Genomic DNA, 25,681 nt, shown 5'->3' with positions numbered 1-25,681 from the left:
TATTGTTTTGAGTCTATTGAGTTATTAAATTATTTCTAGTAGTTTTCTTTAGTAGCCCTTCATTAATAAACAAATGATTGAATGACCTGTAATCAATAATTTAGTCTCTACCCTAAAACATTTTACTTGTTTTGGTTCTATAACTCAGCTGGCCACCACATTCTGCAATTTTCTCAGTATCACTTTACCCTTGTTCCTGGCTAAAGAGAAAGGTATCTTCTGTATCCATCATAATAGTGAACCATTCTTGCCTCAATCAATACAACTTCATCTTGCAAAATCTTTTCTGTAGGATTGTGGTAATCAGTGCACCTGCATCTTAACTATTCATTCATTACTAATATTGGCCTATAAAATAGCAGTATATACATAATAGAATGTTACCATAACAACAATTACATTAGCAGATAACCCATTTTAAAATGACAAAAGATACTCAAAAATTAAGTCAAGATGTTGAGTAGTTGAAGGATAGAAATCATTTGCCTCGCTACTGTAGCATCATGGTTAAGAGGTTTGTCTTTGCAGCCTGTAGACAGCATGGATTCAAACCCGGATTCAGCCACTTTCTGGGATGTGACTGAATGAGTCTTTGAAATATATGTATTATTGTGCAATGGGTACAAATTCTAGGTGGAAGACATTGGGTGTCATGGTAAAAGTAGAACAAACCTCACTTTCCCTGCCAGACCGTCTGGCTCTGAATACGAATACCTGTCACTGGGAAATGGCAGAATGGCCTCCAAGCATTTAGCAGTGGAGACTGTCTCCCTGTCACAAGTCAAAGTTGGAATCTTGGGAACTTTCTCATCGTTATATTTTCTTGTGCTTCTCTTGTGCTTGTTGACCTCCATACACTTGATTTTCAAGCACCTTAATGTAGCCAATCCCACCTGAAAATACTTCAGTTCACCTTGTGCCATTCCAGTAATTTCCTTGAAGTAAAGATCTAAAGGAACTTTTTCTTCATATTTTTGGAGCACCTACTTTGTACCTGTCATCGTTGTATGTACATTTTCATGCCACAAGTTTCAACACAACCCATGATTTATGTATCTCTTGGTATACAGCAGGAAAAAATGGAAATGGAATATATAATCTGGTCACAATGTGTGGAAGGAAAAAATGCTAAGAAACAATTATATTAAAAAATAAATTTTACTAGTTCAAAATCAACCATGTAACATATTGCCTATTACCATAATTTCAAAGGAACATTTTAATATCTTTTGGAAAATTGCTTTTCTATTAAAATTGTTCAGTATCTTATTTAGTAAACATTTCCAAGCATTAATTTGCTTTAAAAATACCCTGGGCAGTGTATGTAAGTAGTATTTTACAAGCATTTTCAACAATCATGACTTACAATGGAACCCACAGGTGCATCAGGAAGGAATGTAATAAATTATTACCATGAAAATTGTGGTTTTCCCAACCAAGAAATCAGGAGTTTTAAGAGTAAATATATACAAGTTTTAGTCTCTCAAACCAGTTTTTCACCAGCAGGAAGTCTACCCTGCTCTCCCTAGAAAGCTTTCTTATGTAACAAATAATCTTAACACTTTAGTGTATATTGTTCACTTAATTTACTTCATTGAGTGCTCCAAGCTCAAAACAGACTTTATTTTTATCCTTATTTCTGAAATTTTCTTTGATTTCTTAGTTTTTCAATATGCTTACTATATTTCTATTTTTCATTTCATGTAAAACAAGGCACATGCCATGGGCTTTATTTGGGCACAAAAAAGGATAAAGAAATATAATCATATGGTACATATTCATGAATGGGGGCAGGTTTCAGGAGGTCAGAGACTGAAATTGCAACGCTATGGTATTATTATTATAGCCTCATAAATGTCCTGTGGCAGAGTTGGATAGATAACTCAAGTGCAAACTGCGAGTATACAACCCCAAAATTGTATGTCCTTTGATTTCATCATGGAAGTAAATTGTTATAGAGTCCTTCAACCTTGAGAGCCTAATGGTGCATTATTAGTTTATGTTATGAAGAACCCTACAGAGGTGCAATAAAACTGAGTTGGTAGAAAAGATTCAATTCAGGGTTATGAAAAAAAATGATTACATTTTATTAAAACACGAGACTTGTAATACATTCTGAATAAAACAGTGGCAAAAGTAATGCCAACAGATAAATGTGAATCATACACATGCACATACTATTCTGGTTCTTTTGATTAAACTCCCCTCTCAGATAACTGCTCCCTCTTAATTTCCAAAAATAAAACTAATTTTCCAGTAATGTCTGATATACAACAGCTATTGCCACTTAATGGAGAAAGTCACCACACCACCATTTCTTCTGTATTATTTTACCCCATAATTGCTCCCTAATAACCCAGTCCCTTAATGTCCAGGCCTGTTTCATGGTCAGTTGGTAGAGCATTCTTTTCTATAACCTACAATGGTCTGTCAAGAGAAGGGCACTTAGAACAATAACCATGACTTACACCGTAATTTTACATTATTCTCTGCCTTCCCTAATGCTAAGTCATATAATAATGAATTTGATAATCAGTGTCCTTGTTTATCCAGGGAACATGGATATGAATGAATGGTACTTAATGAAGTTGGCCCTTTAACCATATAGATTCCTTCCCAAAGACCATCATGAAAAGCCTGGAAAGATAAGATCAACAGCCCTCAAACTGCAAGTTGAATGTAATAAATAGTAATGGAGTCTTTTCAAGAAAACTCAAAATAACAATATTATAAACACTAAAAATAATTTGTTCACATCCTTGTCCCATGTCGTGAGTTTTAAGTTTCACTTACATAATTATTCTGCGGTATGTATTAATAATACCTCAGGTTAATCTCAGAGAACTAGAGACTTAGCTATACCTATTATGGATTCTTGAAAGGGTGGTAGGTTGTAAGAATTGGTTAAAATTTTGACTACATTCATTACATTCATTTGTAAGGATTCTTCCCAGTATGAATTCTTGGGTGAACCCCAAGTTTCTTAATAGTATTTCAATGTTGAGTATATTTGTATGGGTCCGTCCTGTATGAACTGTCATTACTCCAAAGGAATAGACATTTGATGAAAAGCCTATGACATGCATCACATTTGTAAGGTTGCTTTCCAGTATAAATCCTCTGATACCCCACACTTTTGATCTATGGGTAAAAGCTTTAGCATGCACATTACTTTTATGTAGTTTCTCTCAAAGACGTATATTACGGTGTCTAGTGAATTGTGAGGCTTAAAGACTCTGCCACATAAATTTACGTAATTTCTCTTCAATGTGGTCTCTGTTGTTGCACAATACCTGAACTCAAGGTAATGGCTTTGCCACTCTTTGCACTTGTAAGGTATCCCTCCAGTAGGTTCCCCCAACCTTTGATCTTTGGGTAAAAACCTTGACACACACATTATATGTGTGTGATTTCTCCCAGGAATGTATATTCCTGTATCTAGTGAAGACTGAGCACTAATTTAAAACATTTTCATATTCATTGTACTTGTAAGTATGAACTATTTGGTAAACACAGTTTAAGGCAATGCCTAAAAGCCTTGCCACAAGCAATACATTTGTAAGTTCTCTTGCCAGTATTGGTGAGATGTGAGCCCCAAGTAAAGGCTTTGCCACACTCATGGTGTTTGTACGGTTTCTCTCCAGAATGAATTCTTTGGTGAAACCTGAGGTCTGACCATTTTCTGGAGGCCTTGCCCCATTCAATACATTTGTATGGCTTTCCTCCAGTATCTATTTTCTCATGAAGCTAAAGTGTGAACACCTGCTACAAATCTTGCCCTATTCATTACACTGTAAGGTCTATTGCCAGTATAGACTGCCGATGTTAACTTAGGCCTGAATGCACACTGAAGGATTTGCCACCCTCATTACATTTGTAAGTTTTCTCTCCAGTATGAATTCTCTGGTTATTAACAAGGTGTGAATTTTGACTAAAGACTTTGTCACATTCATTATATTACATCTCCAGTATGAGAGATTTGCAAGGTGTGAATTTTGACTGAACACCTTGGCACATACATTTATATGGCTTTTCTCCAGTATGGATCATCTGATGTGTAGTGAGGTGTGAGCCCTGAGTAAAGGCTTTGCCACGCTCATTACATTGGAAAGATATCACTCCGACATATGGGTAAAAACCTTCTCACACACATTAATTTGTACATTTACTCTACAGGATGTATATTTTTGTATCTAGTGAGAGTACTAATTTAAACTTTTGTCATAATCACTGCATTCGTAAGTATGAACTGTTTGGTGAACCGAGTTTAAGGCAATACCTAAAAGCTTTGGCACATCCAGTGTATTTGTAAGGTCTCTCGCCAGTACGGAGTATCTGATGGTAAATTAGGCCACACTCATTACATTTTTAAGGTTTCTCTCTATTATGAATTACCTGATGGTAAGTTAGGCTCCAGCGCACACTGAAGGCTTTGCCACACTCATTACATTTGTAAGGCTTCTCTCCAGTGTGGATTATCTGATGTCTTCTCAGGTGTGAAGAGTGACTAAAGGCCTTGCCACACTCATTGCACTTGTAAGGTTTTTCACCAGTATGAGTGCTCCAATGACGTTTAAGGTGCGATTTTCTCTGGAAAACCTTACCACACTCATTACATTGGTAAGGTCTCTCTCCAGTGTGGATTATCTGATGTCTACTTAGGCTTGAACGCACACTAAAAGCTTTGCCACACACATTACATTTGTAAGGCTTCTCTCTAGTATGTATTCGCAGATGTCTTGCAAGGTGTGAAGAGTGACTAAAGTCCTTGCCACACACATTACATTTGTAAGGTCTCTCTCCAGTGTGGAATGTCTGATGTCTACTTAGGCTTGAACGCACAATAAAGGCTTTGCCACACACATTACATTTGTAAGGCTTCTCTCCAGTATGGATTCTCTGATGGCATGTAAGGTTTGATTTTTCACTAAAGACCTTGCCACACACATTACATTTGTAAGGTTTTTCACCTGTATGAGTGCTCCAATGACGTGCCAGGTTTGATTTGTAACTAAAAACACTGCCACACTCATTACATTTGTAAGGTTTCTCTCCACTATGGATTACCTGATGTCTAGCGAGGATTGAACGCACACTAAAAGCTTTGCCACACTCATTACATTTGTGAGGCTTATCTCCAGTATGTAACCTCCGATGGCAGGAAAGGTTTGATTTTTCACTAAAGACCCTGCCACAGTCATTACATTTGTAAGGTTTTTCACCAGTATGAATTCTCTGGTGACTTGCAAGGTATGATTTTCTCTGGAAAACCTTGCCACACTCATTACATTGGTAAGGTTTCTCTCCAGTGTGGATTATCTGATGTCTTACAAGGTGTGAAGAGTGACTAAAGGCCTTGCCACACTCATTGCACTTGTAAGGTTTTTCACCAGTGTGAATGCTCCAATGACGTTTAAGGTGTGCTTTTCTCTGGAAAACCTTACCGCACTCATTACATTGGTAAGGTTTCTCTCCAGTGTGGATTACCTGATGTCTACTTAGGCTTGAACGCACACTAAAAGCTTTGCCACACACATTACATTTGTACTGTTTCTCTCCTGTATGAATTCTCTGATGACCTACAAGGTGTGATATATTACTGAAAACCTTGCCACACTCAATGTATTTATAATGTGTTTCTCTGCTATGCAATAGTTGATGTCTATTTAGGCTTGAACCCATACTGAAGGCTCTGCCACACACATTACATTTGTAAGGTTTCTCTCCAGTATGGATTCTCTGATGACTTGTAAGGTGTGATTTTTCACTAAAGTCCTTGCCACAGTCAATGCATTTGTAAGGTTTTACACCAGCATGAATATTCCGGTGACTTGTAAGGTATGATTTTCTATGGAAAACCTTGCCACACTCATTACATTTGTAAGGTTTCACTCCAGTGTGGATTATCTGATGTCTACTTAGGCTTGAATGCGCACTAAAAGCTTTGCCACACACATTACATTTGTATCGCTTCTCTCCAGTATGTATTCTCTGATGGCATGCAAGGTTTGATTTTTCACTAAAGACCTTGCCACACTCGTTACATTTGTAAGGTCTCTCTCCACTATGAACTACCTGATGTGTACTGAGGTGTGAGGCTCGAGTAAATGTTTTGCCACACTCATTACATTTGTATGGTCTCTCTCCAGTATGGATTACCTGGTGGTAAATTAGTCTTGAACGTATACTAAAGGCTTTTCCACACTCATTACATTTGTAAGGTTTTGTCCTGCATGCTTTCTGGTCTTTTGTCAGTATTGAAGGATGCCTAAAATCATTCCCATATACATTCGAAATGTTGGCTTGGACACCAGGAGGAAGTCTTTGAAGTGCAGAAACTGAGGACATATTGAAGACAGAGTTCTCAACTAGATTAAATCCATAAATGTTCCCTTCAGTTTGGAATATTTGCAGTTCATGCTGAGAGCTTAACCTCAGCCTATTTTCCACAGGTTTGTTTCCTGCATCCCTTCTACCATGTTGATCTCTCCTATCAGTGAGATGTTTTTTAGGGGTTATGAACATTCCTTTGTAATTTCTTTCATCATCTCTCCACTGACACTCAAAGTCATACATATTTTCCTGGATTTCCCTGAAGTAAAAATCTTTGATTACGTGGCTTTCAGGTGTTCCAAACATCCCTGTTTGGAATACATCTTCTGTATTACTGGTTGTTGTTGGTTGTAATTTCTTGATCACATGTGGAAGACAGATATCTACAAGATATAAAGAACCATAGATATCCTATTAACTGCAGTTTCTAAATAAATGTTTCATGTAAAAAGCTACTATTACACCAAAAGAAAAATTATAGTGAACACAGTTCATAAAACTTCCCAACCATGATACTCAAATTTTCAGAAACACTAAAAAAATAGGATTATTTACTAATGAAAGTCACATGCAATTCAAATTAATTGTTGTATAGGCTAGTTTCAAACACCCTATGATAAAAACAAGTTGTACAAACTTATGTTAGCTCTCAAAGAAAGAACATTTTTCCACGATGACCCGAAAACACAAACCAATTTGCAGTAACCAAACTGTTATATCATAATTGAGGAGAAAAATGTTATATTATACATATTTTTACATACATATTGGACATAAATAAATGCCAAAGAACAACAACATATTGTAATGGTAAATAATCCCAAACAAGATTATTTCAATAATTTAAATAAAAAGCAGACCAAAATTGCAGAACATAGCATTGAGAAAATTAAAAACAAAACTTCAAAAATCAAAATATTTTTCTAAAGACCCGCTATAAAACTAACTGTACCCACGAAGAATAGGCATTTTAGAACATCACCAACGGTACATGTTAGTTCGTAGTGCATAATGCACACTGACAGACCATCATCTGCATATCTAAATAAAAGTTAATAAATAAAATATTCTAGGAATCCATAAAACCTGCAGTAAATAACAAGTAACTATATTATAGAAAATTACACTCATCAAACTCTAAACATTCCTCTGCAAGAATAAAGAAAGAACTTATATTCTAGAAAGAACACACAATATGAGACCTGGAAATTACACTGGGATCCTGACTCTGAAGTCTCAGGTCAGGAAAATACATAACACTATAAAGAAGAACAGAGAAGGAGGCCAGACGTCACCCTTATGATTTTATGACTGCAAGTATATAACACCCAACCACCAGAGCAATTCCCTGTGCATGCAGTGCCCTTTAATTGTCCAGTACATTGGCCCCACAATTTGTGTAATACATAGTCTGTGCTTTGAAAAGTTATTAACTAAGGTGAGGGATCAAATTCCAAAACAAAAACGTACAATACAATGCAGGCAAAGCAACATCTCAAAATAAATGTGACAGAAAATCTTATTTATTACACAAAAGTAACTTTTGAGTCTTTAGTATAAAACATACAATGTCCTGAGACATCTAACAGCACTAATATGCTTTTTAAAAAATTATTTTATTATTATTGTTTAGTTTCAGGTGTACAAAACAATGTAATAATTAAGACACATACACCCCTCACAAAGTGATAAGCCCCCCAATCTACTACCCTTCTGACATCAAATATAGCTACAACTTAATTGATTATACAGAGGGTGCCAAAAAAATGTATACACATTTTAAGAGATGTTATCTATGTAGCAGTAGTTTGCCGTAATCAGAAGTGTCTGGATGCTCCTGGTAACCACTTTGAGCACCTCTTATAATTGCAGAAGTCAAACGTGACTACATATTGAGTATTACAATTTTAATACAGTTTTTTCCTTTCTTAAAAATGTGTATACTTTTTTTGGCACCCTCTGTATTTCCTATGCTTTACTCAGCACTAACATACTTTTAAAAGCCTTGTGGGAAATTACCACTATTTTTCAAAAGGGCAGGAGACTCACAGGGTTTATGTATACAATCCCCATAACATAGAAAGAGAAACAGGATTTGAACCTGGACCTACAGATACAGATGACATGTTCTTAAGTATGACTCCCCACCCACGCAGTACAGATATTATCAGGAGCGTAGAAAGAAATACTGCAAGGGAGATATGAGAGCTAAGCTGTGTCACTGTGACAGTATTGCTCAGCATGTGGTTTCGTAGTTGACACCCCTGCACATACTTATTTAGGTCATGTCCTGACAAAGTTGGGGGGCATTTTTTAGTGTGAGGAGTACAGGTGGTTGCAGGACTGATGAAGGCGTGTGGTAGAAATCGGTGAGATCAGGAGTACAGATTTAATATGCTAGGAAATAACAGTGTATTCCAGCCAGATCAAGGTGCCATGTGAGGAAAGCTCAGGACTGGGGAAGGCAAGAGTGGAGGACAGAATAATGGGCATGTGGGGGCAGAACTTGCCCATTATGCTTCCATGTCTGTGGGAACATGACTGTAGGAGGGCAACCTTGGAAGAAAGAAGACCTGGTTTAGCAAGCAGCATAATACTGTCCCATTTTTAACTGTGGGAATTATACTATGAACATGGGGCAAAAATGAAAGAAATTTAAAAATGGATAGTGTGATCTTATAGGGTGGAAGCAGGTTTACGTCTATTACAATGCTTGCTATGAAATTGATCAAATTGAATATTCCATGCGTTCCATTTCTAGGCATATATTCAAGACAAACACACATAGATATAGTCCAAGATGTATGTGCAGCAATGTTCTTGGCAGTAACTGGAAGAAAATTACTACAAGTGTCCATCAAGAGAAAATGGATGAGTTTATTCTGCACACACGTGCAGACACAATAAAATCGTATCAATAGTACAACAAAGTAGGAAGCCCACGGGTTCAGAATGATGATCTCCTGGCTGGGAGGGCAGAGAGTTTGTTTTGGGAAACAAAGTTAGCAGGAGGTTTTTCCAAGGTCTGAGTATTTTAAGGAAGTGAATACTATTAGTTGAAAGAGAAAAAGGAAAAAGAATCTTACTAAATAAAATATTACATAATATGTTTTTAAATATGAATTTTAACAATTTTGGTATATAGACTTTTTAGGCTAATACTTCTTGTTTGGTATTAAAAATAATAATGTCCCTTTTGCTGGGGTCTCTAATGACTTAAAATCATGTCCCTGAATCTCTCAACACAATCTCTGCAAGAAAAAAGACATGGGGAGTGATGTCAGCAAGAGAGTAGACCAGTAAACTCTAGGCGCTGATGACCTCATGGAGACATCAAGTTAACAGAAATATACAAACAAAAACTGCTTTGGGGAAACCCCCAAAACACTGAACCAAGAATTGTAGGCAAGTTCAAGGCAATTTGTTTGCCTTTGGCTTCCTCCCTGCCCAGCACACTGCAGTGACATTGAACAGAAAAAAGCTTCCCAACTCCCAGCTCCTCCTTCAGGAAGAAATGAAAATCCAAACCACAGTGAGATACCATCTCCTCCCAGTTAGAATGGCTATCATCAAAAAGACCAGAGATAACAAGTGTAGGTGCAACTAAAATTGAACACGGCACCTTGAGCTGAGCTGCCACTGAGCTCCCGGATGGCTCAGTTGCTTGGAGTGCGTCCTCTCAACCACAAGGTTGCTGGTTCAACTCCCATAAGGGATGGTGGGCTGTGCCCCCTGCAACTAGAAACGGCAACTGGACCTGGAGCTGAGCTGCGCCCTCCACAACTAAGACTGAAAGAACAACAACTTGACTTGGAAAAAAGTCCTGGAAGTACACACTGTTCCCCAATAAAGTCCTGTTCCCCTTCCCCAATAAAATCTTAAAAAAGAAAAACATCCTGTCCTTTGGAAAAAAAAAAAAAAGAGGGGGGCTGTGAGGCACTGGCATGCATTACAAATAGATGTGAATGTTCCTTCTGTGAACACATAAAGCTATTATCTTGAGATGAAAAAAAATTAACATTAAAGTTCCATGCTATCACTATGTATAGTGACAGACGGGTACTGGAATTATTGTGTTGATCACTTTGTAAGGTATATAAATGTTGAATCACTAGTATACACCTGAAACTATATAATACTATATGTCAAGTACAATTACAAATAAATTTATAAAAAAAAAAAAAAAAAAAGGAAATGGAATCACTATCACGAAGAGATCTATAGCCAAAAACTACAAAGAAAAGGGACACACACACACACACACACACACAATTCACCCATTAAAAAAAGAAAAAAGGAAATCCTGCTTTTCTATCAACACAGGGGCTGTGGGTTGGCAGAAATGGAAGATGCTAATCAGAGTAGTATCTTCCAGTTATAAGATAAATAAATTCTAGGGAATTAATGTACAGCATGGTGACCAGTGTTAACATTACTGTATTATATACTTGAACTTGTTAAGACAGTAGACCTTAAATGCTCTCGCTACAAAAACAAGTTGTAATTATGTGAGTTGATGGATGTGTTAACCTACTGCAATTATTTAGCAACATATGTGTATCATGTGATCACACTGTATGTACACTTTACATTTATACCATGTTACATATTAAAACTTATAAGGTCAGTGAATCACTAATAAAAAAACATCCAACAAAGAAAAGTTAGACAGCTTGAAAGTGGAATTTTACTCAACATTTAAAAAGAATTAATGCTAATCTTACTCAAACTCTTCTCAAAAATATTGAACAGGAAGGAATACTTCCAAACTCATCTTATGAGGCCTAATAGCCCTAATAGCAAAGTCAGACACAGACACTACAAGACAACCACAGACCAATATCTCCAAAGAATACTGATGCAAAAATTATCAATAACATAATAAAACCAATTTCACTAGCACATTAGAAGAATTATACACCATAACCAAGAAAGCTGTATTATTGAAATGCAAGATGAGTCAACATATGAAAATCATTGCATGTAATACTGCATAGTAACAGAATAAATGAAGAAAAAACCCAAATGATCATGTCAATTGATGCAGAAAAAGCATTTGACAAAAGTTAACAGCCTTTCATGATAAAAAACACTCAATAAACTACGAATAGAAAAAATACTACCTCGTGCTCGCTTCGGCAGCACATCTACTAAAAAATACTACCTCAGCAGCATGAAGGACATATATAAAAAGTCCACAGCTAATATACTCAGTGGTGAAAGACACAGTTTTTCCTCTAAGATCAGGAACAATACTAGGAAGCCTATGCTCACTATTTCTATAAAACATAGTACTGGAGGTCCTAGATGGTACAAATAGTCAAGAGAAAGAAATAAAATATCTCCAAATAGAAAAAGGAGAAGCAAAATTATCTGTTCACCTAAATATGATCTAATATATAGAAAACCCTAAATATTCTGCAAAAAAAACTGCTAGAACTAATGAAATGAATTCAGAAGAGCTGCAAGTTATAACACCAACGTTAAAAAATGAATTGTATTTCTATACATGAACGATGAACAATCAGAAAGGAAATTGCTAAAACAATTCTATTTACAGTAGTATCAAAAAAACAAACAAACAAAAAAGGCATAACCTTAGTCAAGAAGGGAAAGATTTGTATACTGAAAACTAAAAACACTGCTGGAAAAAATTAAAGACACAAATAAATGTAAAGATGTCTCAATTTCATGGATTAGAAAACAATATTGCCAAAATATTGCAATCAACAGATGAAATGCAATCCCTAGCAAAATCCAAACAGCATTTTTAGAAGAAATACATAAACCCATGATAAGATTCATAAGGAATAGCAACAGACTCTGGATAGGAAAAACAAGCTTCAAAAGGAAAAAGTTTAAGGTTTCACGCTTCCTTATTTCCAAAGTTATTACAAAGCTAAACTAATCAAAACAATGTGCCACTGGCAGAAAGACAAATAGACCAGTGGAACAGAAATAGAGGCATCAGAAATAGTCATGTATACATGTTCAAATGATATTCCACCAGGGTATCGATACCACTCAAGGAAGGAAGGGCAGGTTATTCAACCAAAGGTATTGAGAAAACTGGATATCAACATGCAGAAGAATATATTGGGACCAATACCTCACACTATAAATAAAAATTAACTAAAAGTGAAACAAACACCTCAACATAGGACCTAAAACTATAAAATTGCTAGAAGAAAACATACCGTGTTTCCCCAGAAATAAGACCTAGCCGGACCATCAGCTCTAATGTGTCTTTTGGAGCAAAAATAAATATAAGACCGGGTATTATATTATATTGTACTACATTATAAAGACCTGGTCTTATATTATATTAAAATAAGACTGGGTCTTATATTAATTTTTGCTCTAAAAGACGCATTAGAGCTGATGATCCAGCTAGGTCTTATTTTCGGGGAAACACGGTAGGAGAAAAGCTTAAATTGGATTCAGCAATAATTTATCATACGACAGCAAAAGCACAGGTAACAAATGTAAACACAGAAATTGAACTACATCAAAATTACAAACTATTGTGCATAAAAGCACACATTTAATAGAGTGAAAACACAATCTATGGAAGAAAATACTTGCAAATCATATATCTGATAATAGATTAATATTGTGAATATATAAAGAACTCTAAAAGGGTCTGATCACCAATTCCACTATGGGTGGTGGGGGCGTTCCCCACACCAACAAGCAATCCTCCAACACCAGCTGATACCCCACAATTCAAATAAATTCTAACACTATCTACTTGGACATAGTGTCAGATCCCACAGATTAAGGGTTCAGTCCTAGAACACAACTCTCCCCCACCCCAATTCAGATGCTAATCATGGCTCCAGGTTGTCACCTGGGCTTCTGACAGACCAGCTACAGATCAGAGGTTTCAACCTCCCTTTCCTCGGGTTAGATTTATTTGCTAGAGCAGCTGACAGAACTGACAGAAACATTTTACTTACTAGATTACTGATTTACTATGAAAGAATATAAACTCAAGAAAAGACAGATGAAGAAATGCATGGGGCAAAGTATGGGGAAAGGGCAGGAGGTCCCATGCTCTTCCTAGCCCACCACTCTTCTGAATCTCCACATGTTCACTAACCTAGAAGCTCTCGGAAACCTCTCCTTTCTTGTTTTCATGGAAGTTTCATTACGTAGGCATGGCTGATTAAATCACCAGCCACTGATGATTCAGCTCAATATCTAGCCCCTCCCCTCCAAGGAGGTCAGGAGGTGGGACTATAAGTTCCGAGCCCCTTATATGGTTGGCTGCACTGACAACTAGTCTTCTTATCATTGGGGATTTCCAAAAGTCACCTCATTAACATAAACAGTTGTGACTGAAGTATTACTCTGCCATAAAAAGAATGAAGGGGCAGCCGGATGGCTCAGTTGGTTCAAACTCAAGCTCTAAACAATAAGGTTGCTGATTCAATTCCCACATGGGATGGTGGGCTGTGCCCCCTGCAACTAAGATTGAAAACAGCGCCTGGACTTGGAGCTGAGCTGTGCCTTCCACAACTGGACTGAAGGACAACAACTTGGAGCTGATGGGCCCTGGAGAGACACACTGTTCCCCAATATTAAAAAAAAAAAATTAAAAAGAGTGAAATCTTACCATTTGCAACAACATGGATGGACCTAGAGACTACTATGCTACGTAAAATGAGTCAGACTGAGAAAGACAAATACCACACCATCTCACTTATATGTGGAATCGAACGGACAAAATAAATAAGCAAAACAGATATAGACTCATAGATACAGAGAATAAACTGCTGGTTACTAGATGGGAGGGGATTTGGGACATGGGTGAGAAAGATGAAGGGATTAGAAGTACAACCTGGTAGTCACAAAATAGTCACAGGGCTGTGAAATACAGTATAGGGGATAAAGACTATGTAGGGTGTCAGATGGGTACTGAACTTATTGGGGGGATCACTTCATAGATTATATAAATGCCTAACCACTGCGCTGTACACCTAAAACTAATATAAAATAATATTGGATGTCAACTATAGTTAAACACACACACACACACACACACACACACACACTCAGAGAGTGCCAAAAAAATGTATACACATTTCAAGAAAGGAAAAAAACATTAAAATTTAATACTCAATTTAGTCACGTTTGACTTCTGCAATTACAAGAGGTGTTTCAAGTGGTTACCATCAGCGTCCAGACACTTCTGATTATGGCGAACTACTGCTACATAGATAACATCTCTTAAAATGTGTATACATTTTTTTGGCACCGTGTGTGTGTGTGTGTGTGTGTGTGTGTGTGTGTGTGTGTGTCAGGATATAAAGTACAGCATAGGGAATATAGTCAATGGTACTGTAATAACTATGTACGACGTCATAGGGGTAGCAGACTTGGTGGGTTATCACTTAGTGGGGGTGTAAATGTCTATTACGTTGTTTTGTACATCTGAAACTAACTTAAAAAATATAAATAAATAGTATTTATTCAGGTAGAATGCACAATGGCACACGCCAGGGAAGAAAAACGTGGCATGAACAATAGTTTAGTCAACAGCCTCAGTGATGGGAGGACGCAAACATGGACAGTGTTCTCCCTGGGAGAAATTTCTATGCTATTTATCGCAGCCTCAAAGGAGATGATCATTAGCATGTATATGTGACCAGCACTCGCACAGTGCTCTGGAGAGATGCTTTTTGACACTCCTCAAAACCAGAAAGAACACTGAAAACACTTATCAGACTCTCACTGATACCTTCTATCTTGGTATCATGAGACATGCTGACCACTGGACTGAGCAGCTTCAAGTGAGGCTTCCGTATGTAGCAGGATAACATTGTAATGTATCAGTTAAAGATTTCTCCATCAGGAATATTCTGTGACCAAGTAAACCCACTCCATACAGGAGACCACCAGAAGTTATCCATCACCTAATGAAGGATTATCACAGCAAGAAACAGGATAAAAGTTCAGATCCTAGGAATGTGTTATTTCAAAAGCAAGTTTCAGAGACAAATCATGCAAACTTAAGAGAATACGAACTCTGAAGAATCTACATTCCCATAAAAGGTAGAGTGGTGCAGAGAAAAAAATAGAAGGTACGGGGTCAGATATTGTAGGATCTTGAGATGGGACCAAGTGCTGTACCCACAGACTCCAAGCTAAGAGCCTGAAAGACTGAGAGAAACATGCTCCCCCTATAGGACTGGGGATCAAAGAGAGGATCTCTCCGTCCACAGTTTTACAGATTTCCTAAGTGACAGTTACAGAAGATCCAACCCACCTCCGTTACACATGCCCCTGCAGTGTGTAGCAAAATCAGAACAGAAAATGGCTGAGGGATCTGAACAGGCAGACAGGGCTGGAGACAGCTCCATGAAGTTTCTGGGGCACCAGATGGAATGGAAGAACAGCCAGTGTTTTCCTATCTCCTGGTTAGGTTCTAACTACAGCAAATGGGGACAGGACTGGGATAGATCCAGGAATCAGGACCACAAAGGTCTCAGCTCTCATTTATATGAACTAAGAACTGAGCATCCAATGGAATTAAGGGCAGAAAGAGAGACCAAGGAGGAAAGAGAACCCTTTGAAACAGCCTGCCTCATGCTCCTCAAAGTCAAGGAACCGAATAAGTCACAGGGGCCAGATAACAGTGTTGGGATCATGATAAAGATTTTGCCTCTGTCTCTGTTGAAGCTGCAGCACCAGTGGAGGGTGACAGGATAAATGCTACATGTTGAAGGACAGAAGGATAAGATGGGGAAAAGAAAAATTTCCTTTGAGAGTTCACAAGAAACAAACATGTTTTCCCTTAGAACTCTCCCACTTTGGGAGTTTCCCAAACACTATGAATGGTGTGGCTTCCTCTCTCCCTTGCTGAGCTCTTACCTCTGTTTTCACACCTTTGATACAAGGTGTGATCAAAAAATAAGGTCAAGATTTAAATAAAAACATTATAGTATTATAAAAGACACATTGCCATTAATGTCCCTCAAAATACTCCTCCTCACTTTGAACACACTTATCCCATCATTCTTGCCATTTTCTGAAGCAGTTCTGGAAGTCCTTTTTCATGAGTGTCTTTAGTTGTGCTGTCATGGCTGCCTCGATGCCCTGAATCGATTCAAAACGTTTACCTTTCATGGTCATTTTGACTTTGGGGAAGAGCCAGAAGTCGCACCGTGCCAGATCCACTGAATAAGGTGGATGAGTACACACTGTAATTCTTTTACTTGACAGAAATTGCCGTACCAGAAGCGATGCTGTGACACGGAGCCTTTCCATTGTGATAAAAAAAATAACGGTGACTGCTGCTGCTGAGTGCCATCCAACAGAAAGGCAGGGATCTTCAATAAGGGAAGCGGCACTTCGAGCCTTAGTAACAGTGTGTGACAAGTTTCAACTTGTTTGGTGCAGTCAGTCAGGTGTGAGCTATGGTTGAGAGAAGGTGTGTTTTAAAGTGTGCTATAAATCATCCTCCATTATGACAATGCTCTGTATCACATATCACTTCTGGTATAAAGCAATTTATGTCAAATAAAAACATTATGGTATGTCCTCATCCACCTTATTCACCGGATCTGGCACTGGGAGACTTCTGGCTCTTCCACAAAGTCAAAATGATTCAGGACACCGAGGCAGCCATGACAGCGCAACTAAAGACACTCACAAAAGAGGACTTCCAGAAATGCTTCAGAAAAATGATGGGATAAGTGTATTCAAAGCAAGGGGGAGTATTCTGAGGGGAATTAATGGCAATGTGTCTTTTGCTATAATAAATTTTTTTTATTTAAATATTCACCATATTGTTTGATTATACCTTGTACATTCCAACTGATTTGGGATTTTTGGGATTTTTCACCTCATTCTTCACAGTCCAGGGCTCTTCACCTTCCACCAAAATGGAGGTAATAATCAGATAGACAGACATTCCTAATCTTAAGAAAGGCATGTGAAGTGCGGTGGCTTTTCCAGAATCCCAGCTGTTTCTTCAGCTGAGAAAGGAGGACATTCCAGATGGGTCTAGAAAAGTATTTCACAAATCCACCTATTACTTGCCTCCTTCTGTGCATAGGGAGCAGTGTAATGTGCAGATACCCAGCTCTCTTCCAGGCAGTACTGAATCAGCAGCACAGGGATAGGAATCAGAACACTGGGTATTTTCAAATATACCAGAGGAATTTATAAATACTTAAGCTCTGGAACATCCCTAATGTATCATAAAATGGGCCATCATTTGAAGAAAAAGAAAGTTTAAAGTTCTGATGCCAGATAATGATTAAGCTATTCATTTCTGAGTAAACAGGGTTTTGATCTCAGTCAAGCGAACTCTAGATTTTGACTCAAGTCAAACCGCAAGGACTCCCAAGAGGCATACAAGGAAAAAGGTAACAATATCCAGGGCAGATCCCAACTTCTGGAGAGAAGTTATCCTCACCCAGGGAGAGCAGGTTCCTGTAGTTCTCCGACATCACGTCCATGTACAGTTTCCGCTGAGTAGGGTCCAGGCATTCCCACTCCTCCTGAGAGAATTCTATGAACACATCCTTGAATGTCAACCGTCCCTGAAATGAAAAACACAGTTCACCAAAGGAGCCATGAAGAGAGTTCTTAACTTCACACAATATGAGGAGAGTGGCGTTAAGAATTGATGTGATTGAAGTGTGTTTTCTGATAGATCCACATAAAGGAATTTGGAGCAAGTTGTATTTCTCTAATTTTAATTTCTCATGATTTTCCATAAGAAATTATGATAGCCTTCAAATCAATGTGGGTATCTCACTTTTGTGCATAATACATGAAATATATAAATAAAAATTCAATAACCAGTTGTCTATGCAGAAGTGTTAGATGTTATGTCCTACACACTGAGTGATATTCAATGTCTAGATGAGCTGCAGCATGACTGGTGTCTTCAGAGATGACAAAGTCCACAGTGCCATTAAAGAAAGGTCAGGAAAATTTGAGTTCACAAGAAACAAACATCTGTTTTCCCTTAGAATTCTCCCAAAATGGGAGAGTTTCCCAAACACTAGTAATGGCATGGCTTCCTCTCTCCCTTTCTGAGCTCTTACCTCTGTTCACACGTTTGATACATTCCAACTGATTTGGGTTTTTTGCTATTTTTCACCTCACCCTTCACAGTCCAGGGCTCTTTGCCCTCCTCCAAAATGGACATAATAATCAGATCAGACAGAAAAGTCAAATTGTGATGATGACAGCAACAGCAATGACTAAAATTTTTGAATGTGCTAAATGCTAAGCATCGTCCTATGTGCTGAGCATTGTTCTCTCGTGTATTAATTTCTTATCAACATGATAGCTCATTAGAGGAAGATGTGGTCCCATCTTACTGAGGAGACAACTATGTCACAGATACTGTAAGAAATTCACCTCAGATCAAACAGCTAAGAAATGGCACAGCAAACACCTGACCTCAGATGAAAAAGCTTTAGAATTGAATGTAAAAAATCAAACAATGAAGTAACAGACATACCATTAAAAGTGTATTGGCAGATGGTTCCCTGAGAGACCAGAATGAAGTTCAAGGTTAACAATATGCAATAGTATAAAAGGTCATTATATGCACACAAGCATACACGTGCACATATATTACTATTACTATTTAAATAATTCATGTGATAGTGTAGAAAAATTTAAGGCCATAGAGTATATTTATCACTTCAACTGTTAAAAAAAAATATAAAACTTGTTTATGAAATGATGAGATCTTTTATAATATTGATGAATTTCAATATCCATGCACTCACGCACGCACATACAAACACACAAATTAACTGAAATGAGGAGTTGTGTCTCGATGACAATTTCTGGATGTTTTTTTTTTACTATCAGTTTTATTCATGTGTGTTTCAGCATCTTAAGGACAATGGAAATGTATCAGTTGTACTTAATTTAGTTTGCCAACATTATTCTATAGTAGGATAGTAAAAAGAAAATAGTACAACATGTACAAAAAATAAAATAACTCCAGTCTCTATAAAATACCTACATTCAAAAATATTAATTTTATCCATTTAAATTTAGATATGTAAGAAAAACAAAAACCAGAGTTTATTCCCTTATTGCATTCATAAAACAATGATTGAAGATTTAAAAAGTGATGAGTATTATGCATTAATTTAACAAATTAAACTTTAAGACCTCATCACCCTAGTATATACATGAAAAAATTCTTAATTAAAAATCATGATAGAAAGGAAATTGGGGGAAAAGACTGTCATTAAGGAAGATCATTTCACAAGAATCATGATCAGCAGCAAATACTGGATGCATTTCTTCTGCAATAACAATGGAGGAAAGGGGGCGGGACGAGGCTCCTGCCATGCACCACTGTACAGTATGCCTGAGCAAGGACCAGTAGAAGGAAAAGGAGAAAAAAATCGAGAGAGAGAGACTCTCAAAGAGCTGGAACTGTTAAAATTCACAAATCTAAGGACAGAGATAGGCTAAAAATAAAAGGAGGGGAAAAGATATTCCATTCAAACGGGACCTTAAAGATATTGTATCAGACGAAACAGACTGTAAGACAAAAACTGTCACAAGAGACCAAGGACGTTATAATAAGAGGGTCCATTCACTAGGAACATATAACAACTATAAATATATATGCCTCTAAAATTAGCACTCTCAAATATATGAGGCAAACATTGAGAGAAATGAAGGGAGAAAGAGGCATCAGCACAGTAATAGCATGAGACTCCAGCAGTACAGTTTTATTTACGGATACAACAACCAAACAGGAGATCAAGAAGGATACAGAGGACAACACTATAGATGAATTGGACCTCACACATATACAGAATACTCCACCCAACAACAGCAGAAAACACGTTCTTCTCAATGGAATATTCTCTATTATAGACCATATATTAAGCCACAAAACAAATCTTAACAAAATTTTAAAAATTGAAACCATAAAAAGTATCTTCTCTAACCACAACGAAATGAAACTAGAAACAAATGGCAGAAGAAAAACAGAAAAAGTCCACAAAATGTGGAAATTAAAAAACTCATTTTAAACAATCAGTAGGTCAAAAAAGAAATCACAAGGAAATTTTTATAATGTCTGGATATAACTGAAAATACAAAGCATCAAGATGTATGGGATGCAGTGAAAGCAGCACTAAGACAAACATTTACTGTGGTATATGCTTAACATTTAAAAAAAGCAAAGAGCTCAAATAAGAAATATATTTTACACCTGAAAGAAGTTGAAAAATTAGAAAAAAACTAAACCCAAATTTGCCTGAAGGAAAGAAGTAAATAAGAAAAATCAGAACAGAGATAAACGAAATAGAAAATTTAAAAAATGAAAAAAATCAACAAACCAAGAGTTGGGCTTTTGAAAACTTAACAAATTGACAAACCCTTAGATAGACTAAGAAAATGAGACAATTCCATAACTAAAATCAGAAATGTAAGAGGGGAACTGAAGGAAGGCCCAGATTGAGTGTGAACAAACAAGTGTCAGGCAGAATACTTCAGGCCAGAAGATCACCCAGTCAAAGAAGGGCATTTCAGGAAGGACAGACACAACTATCAACCAAGAATATGACTACCTGAGAAAGAGCCATTCCTGACCCCTTTTTCTTTCCTCTGCCTCCTCTTCTGGGCTTCTTCCTCAGGCAAGAGTCTTTAGAAGTCAATCTGGAAAGTTAAAAATATACTGTTTATCAATCACACAGTGGGGAGACCCATAGGGGAGACCTCGGCACATGGAAAATACAATGTCTGCTGCCCCTGCTACAGGGTAGATTCGGGAACAGTAAACTCCTAGTTAAGACCAACAAGTGAGTTTTGCACCTTTCTTCAGATCAGGCTCCCCTCCTGGTGGAGCCCTCACATACACTGCAGCTGTGGGGACCTCGGAGGACTCCACACTCCCCTTCGGGTCACCACCTTCCATCAAACCCCATGCAGAGTCCAGCCCCACTCACCCTCACTCCAGATCTCAGCCCTCAGAAATGGAGGACCCAGAGCCTTGCTACTCAGTGACGGATACAGATTAGAATCACCTGAAGCACCTTGAACATTATTGAGGCTGGACCCACCCCAATATTTGAATGAGACTTTCTGGTCAGGAGACAAAAGAGATGTCATTGCAAAATGCCTCAGCAATCTAATGTGAAGCAGGATTCAGGACCACCTCTCACCTGCTTGTTCTTTTCCACTTTCACTGAGGTATAATCGACAAATACAAGTTGTGTATATTTAGGGAGTATAACGTGGTCACTCGAAATACTTATACCCTGCAAAATAATTATCACAATCAATTTAATTAACACGTCCATCAACTCACAATTACCATTTTTTTCTGTGTGGTCAGAACACTTCAGATTTCTCTCTCAGCAAATTTCAAGTATGTAACCTAGTATGATTAACTATAGCCACTATGCTGTACATTAGGTAACTAGAACTTATTCATTTTACAACTGAAGGCTTGTACCCTTTGACCAACATCTCCCCATTTTTACCACCTTCCAGCCCCTGGTCAACACCACTCTCCTCTCTGGTTTTGAGTTTGACTTTCTTAGATTCCACATATAGCAAGATCATACATTATTTGTCTTTCTCTGTCTGGCTTAATTCACTGAACAAAATATTCTCCAGGTTCATCCATGTTGCAGTAAATGGCAGGATTTCCTTCATTTTTATGAATGAATAATATTTCATCACAGATAGATATACCTCGTTTCTTTTACCCATTCATGTGTCAAAGTCATTTAGGTTTTTTCCACATCTCGGCTGTTGTGAATAATGCAGTAATGTTTGGGGAGTGCAGATATCTCTTCAAAATATGTTTTCATTTCCTTTTGGTTTATACCCAGACGTGGATCCCCCCCCCCCTTTCTTTACTATTATGTGTTTCCCTCTGTCCTTTTCTATATCTTTTTCTTTTTTTTTTGTTTTTCTACTCATGTTGTCCCCCTCTCCTGTCCTGTTTCCCCTTCTCTATTCCTTCTCTCACACCTCACCTGCCCCATTCAGTAACTTCTACCCCACTCAGTAACTTCTACCCCCTTGTTGCTTTCTCCCCAACTTTTCTGATTGTCCCCAATCTTGCTGTGTATCACCACTTTCTTCCCCCATCTTGGCTCCCTCACTATTGTTATATTCCTTCTTCTCTGTCACACTCCCTTCCTCCCCACTCTGTGGCATCCTCAGGTGCCTACGGTGTTTCCCCAAAAATAAGACCTAGCTGGACCATCAGCTCTAATGTGTCTTTTGGAACAAAAATTTACATAAGACCTGGTATATATACATTATATTATACCCGGTATTATATTAAAATAAGACCAGGTCTTATATTAATTTTTGCTCCAAAAGACACGTTAGAGCTAATGGTCCAGCTAGTTCGTATTTTTGGGGAATCACGGTAGATTTCCTTCCTGCCATTTCTTCCTGTTCTTCTGGTGACCCTTTCTTCTACTTTCAGTCACAGGTATCACGTGGCTCTATGGTCCATAAATCCAACTGTTTTATGCTGTTGCCCCACTCTGAAGTGCCTCACCATTGTTGCCCCTGCTCCTACCTAACCTACCAAAGGCCCCTCTCCTATTTGCTCACCTTCATCTTCTTGGGAGATCCTGCTTTTCTCCCCCTGCTACTTTCACAGCTTATTCTCTTCCACTCTTACTGTCTCTTTGCAAGTCCCTCACTCACTCTCTACATTGCCATCTGTTCTCCCTCATTCTTCTCTTCTCCGTTTTCCTATTTCTTTTTCAGTGGCTGTTTTCTAACCCCTTGGCCCCGCACATTCGGGAGTGGGATGGAGTAAGATGCCTGTAAGCTTTTACCTTGAAACTGCTAAAGCTACTAACTTGAAATAGGCAGGAAACAATGCTGCTGCACAAGACAGATAAGCACTCGAGCCTCCACGAAAAGCACATTTTCCACAGGGGTGGAGTTTGGGATGGAAGAACACGGGGTGCCACAAGTCAGGCCCAGGTCACCTCCCCCAAAGCAGTGTCAGGGGAAGGATGACTATGAACGGAAGGCCTGGGAACACAAGGACCCGGCCTGCGGACGCGTGCAGATGGGGGAGGAAGGGTGTCTCAGGAGAGGGGTGGAGTCTCCAGAATCCCAGAACCAGGAAGAGGATGCGGTCTCTCCCGGGGCGGGGTGACCAGTGCAGCCCAGAGGGGCCTAGAGGGCGAGGTGGGAGGCCGCGAGTCCACCTCGCCTACGGATTTTAACGCCGCAGGAGGAGCAGAAAGGTCGGCAAACGGACTTAAGAAAGAAAACGAGTCCAAACGCAGTGTCTACTTGGACCAAAGACAGAAAAGCCGAGGGCAGGGAGCAGCCTCAGAGCCATTTTAAACCCAAAGGGAAGCGCCCCGGGCCTGTCATAGCGACGTCAGACGTTTACTTGGGGGAGAGGGGCGGATGTGGGGATTTCCAGGTCCGCCGAGACCCCAGACGCCAGTACTGAGATGGGGGACGCGAGACGCAGGTTTAAAACAGAAAGACGGACACTTACTTCCCACACCGCGACCTCCGGTCTGCGTTCCCCGTTTCCGGGTCTGTTGGGAACTGCCCGCGCGGAGGGAAGAGGCGGGGCGGCTTGGGGGTGGGGCCTGCACGGAGCGCGACCTGGAGGGGACGGGGCGTGGGGAGAGGTCGGTCTTGCGCAAGGCGCCGCGCGGGGGCAGAAAGACGCGGTCGGTGCGGCCGGGCGGGGCGGGGGCGGGCTCGGAACCTGCCGGTTCCTGCACCTATCTCACAAGGTGTTTTTTTCCGGGTTTAGAAATCCTGTACTGTCTTTCCCGTCTGGTTGCTTTCTGCCTGTTTAAAATTACTAGCGCTAACAGTTTTAAGCTATACAAACTTGCAGTTCTGTGGCCACTTACGGTGGCAACTAAGATGTTCTACTCAGATGATGTAAACGGTTTAAATGAAAAGCTATATATGCCCCGCGGGTTGCACGTAACTCCTGCGGATGAGGCTGAAGCAACTCAGCGGGAATTGGGATCCGCAGTGAGTGGGTGGATGTGGGTCGGTGGTTGGATCCAGGAAAATTTCTGCAATTAGAATTAATTTGAACAGTTTAATTAAACAAGTGGGGTTTGTGTAGGGATTACAAATTAGAATGTGAAATAGAAAATTCTTGTTGGGTAGCATAGACCGTTTCACACTGACACCCAACAAAACAGCATTTCTATTAATATTTTTATCCCAATTCACTGCTGAGGCCAAGACTCAGCACTGCTCAGTACCAGAGACTTTCATGGGAACACGACCTGGGGTATGAGGCGTGGAGGACTACGCCAAGTGATAATTTAGGTCACTAAACATTGCTTTAAAAAAGAAATAACTGTTTGATAATTGTTGTAAATTGCATTGTTTACTTATAATTCTTATTCTGTTTCACACTTGAGATAAATTACCTTCAAATACATGTCAGATATACTTGTTCACATTTAAGTCAATGATATCTAAATTTAATGTAATTTCTAATTTACTATCTGTTCATTCTGAGAGTAATTAGAAAGTTTATTTTAAAACTAATGTATTTAGCTCTTTGTTTTCTATTTCTGAATGTTCTGTCAGGTATGGATAACAAACTGTAAAATATATGGATTTTTAGAAGACGTTGGGATCTATTTTCACCTAAACAATCATCTATTTTGCAGTATATCTCTGGGCATTTAGTAGGGAGTTATATGGTTTTCAATAGGAACCCTAAAGGAAGTAAAAGTAGGTGATCAAATAACCAGTAACTTCATTTCTACCCTCAATATTTTTATGGCAGTATCCCTTAGTTGATATCAACTGTGAAGTATGCTTACTCACATTCTGACATTTGGAAGTTTTCATCCATAGAGAAATCACAATCAATTGAACTATTATGTTTAGTTGGAAAATTAATATATTTAACATATTTTCAGGTAAAAATGAGAAGTGTGTCCTGACATCACCCAAAGATACAAGAAGATATATTAGGACATTTTTAAAATATGTAGTGAATGGGATGGATTTTGGGGATCTTTAGAAGGTAGATTATTGTTTTATGAAGTATTGGTAACTCGCCATTTTGGTAAGAAAGAAGTTTCAGCATGGACTTCCATGATTCCAAGCAAAGAAATGAGTTCATAATGCAACTTTCCATTGAACACAGAGCAGTAGGGGAGAAGCTGATTATAGACAAAAATTATCAATCCATTTTGTTATGGGGAGTTTTGTTGCTTGTACAATTTTCAAAGCAGCACAATGGACATATTCACAAGAAAAATATTCAGAAAGATGTACCTCCAGTCACAGGAATATTTTGATATATGTCTTTTTGTAATATAATTATGAAACAGATGCAAATTATTAATGGTTCAAAAATGTGTAA

The 25,681-nt window shown here is 38.4% G+C and overlaps 1 protein-coding gene across 2 annotated transcripts; it reads right to left on the bottom strand.

The window, feature by feature from the left end:
- Positions 1–2,063: 2,063 nt before the first annotated feature.
- LOC109458017 (uncharacterized) lies at positions 2,064–23,948 on the bottom strand. Of its 2 annotated transcripts, XM_088800632.1 has the most exons (5): positions 23,825–23,922; positions 21,498–21,593; positions 20,904–20,991; positions 17,759–17,885; positions 2,064–6,716 (listed from the first exon to the last, which is right to left on the bottom strand). In XM_088800632.1, the coding sequence occupies exons 3-5, from the start codon at positions 20,916–20,918 to the stop codon at positions 4,369–4,371; spliced, it is 2,490 nt and encodes an 829-aa protein (XP_088656758.1). In that variant the 5' UTR covers positions 20,919–20,991; positions 21,498–21,593; positions 23,825–23,922; the 3' UTR covers positions 2,064–4,368. The 2 variants fall into 2 exon arrangements, with proteins under 2 accessions (XP_088656758.1, XP_074171839.1); XM_074315738.2 differs by lacking the exon at positions 21,498–21,593 and having other exon boundaries at positions 23,825–23,948.
- Positions 23,949–25,681: the final 1,733 nt, after the last annotated feature.

This window comes from Rhinolophus sinicus, chromosome 8 (assembly GCF_057876585.1).
Source record: "Rhinolophus sinicus isolate RSI-liver-muscle chromosome 8, RSI-T2T, whole genome shotgun sequence".
NCBI classification, from domain to species: Eukaryota; Metazoa; Chordata; class Mammalia; order Chiroptera; family Rhinolophidae; genus Rhinolophus; species Rhinolophus sinicus.
The sequence above is the reverse complement of the archived record's forward strand: the minus strand, read 5'-3'. Positions and strand labels throughout refer to the sequence as shown.

Excerpts from the sequence above, each read along its gene's own strand:
- LOC109458017 (XM_074315738.2), bottom strand. Across the intron at positions 6,717-17,758 it reads CAGGAACCTGCTCTCCCTGG|ATATCTGTCTTCCACATGTG; the intron begins GTGAGGATAACT and ends TATATCTTGTAG.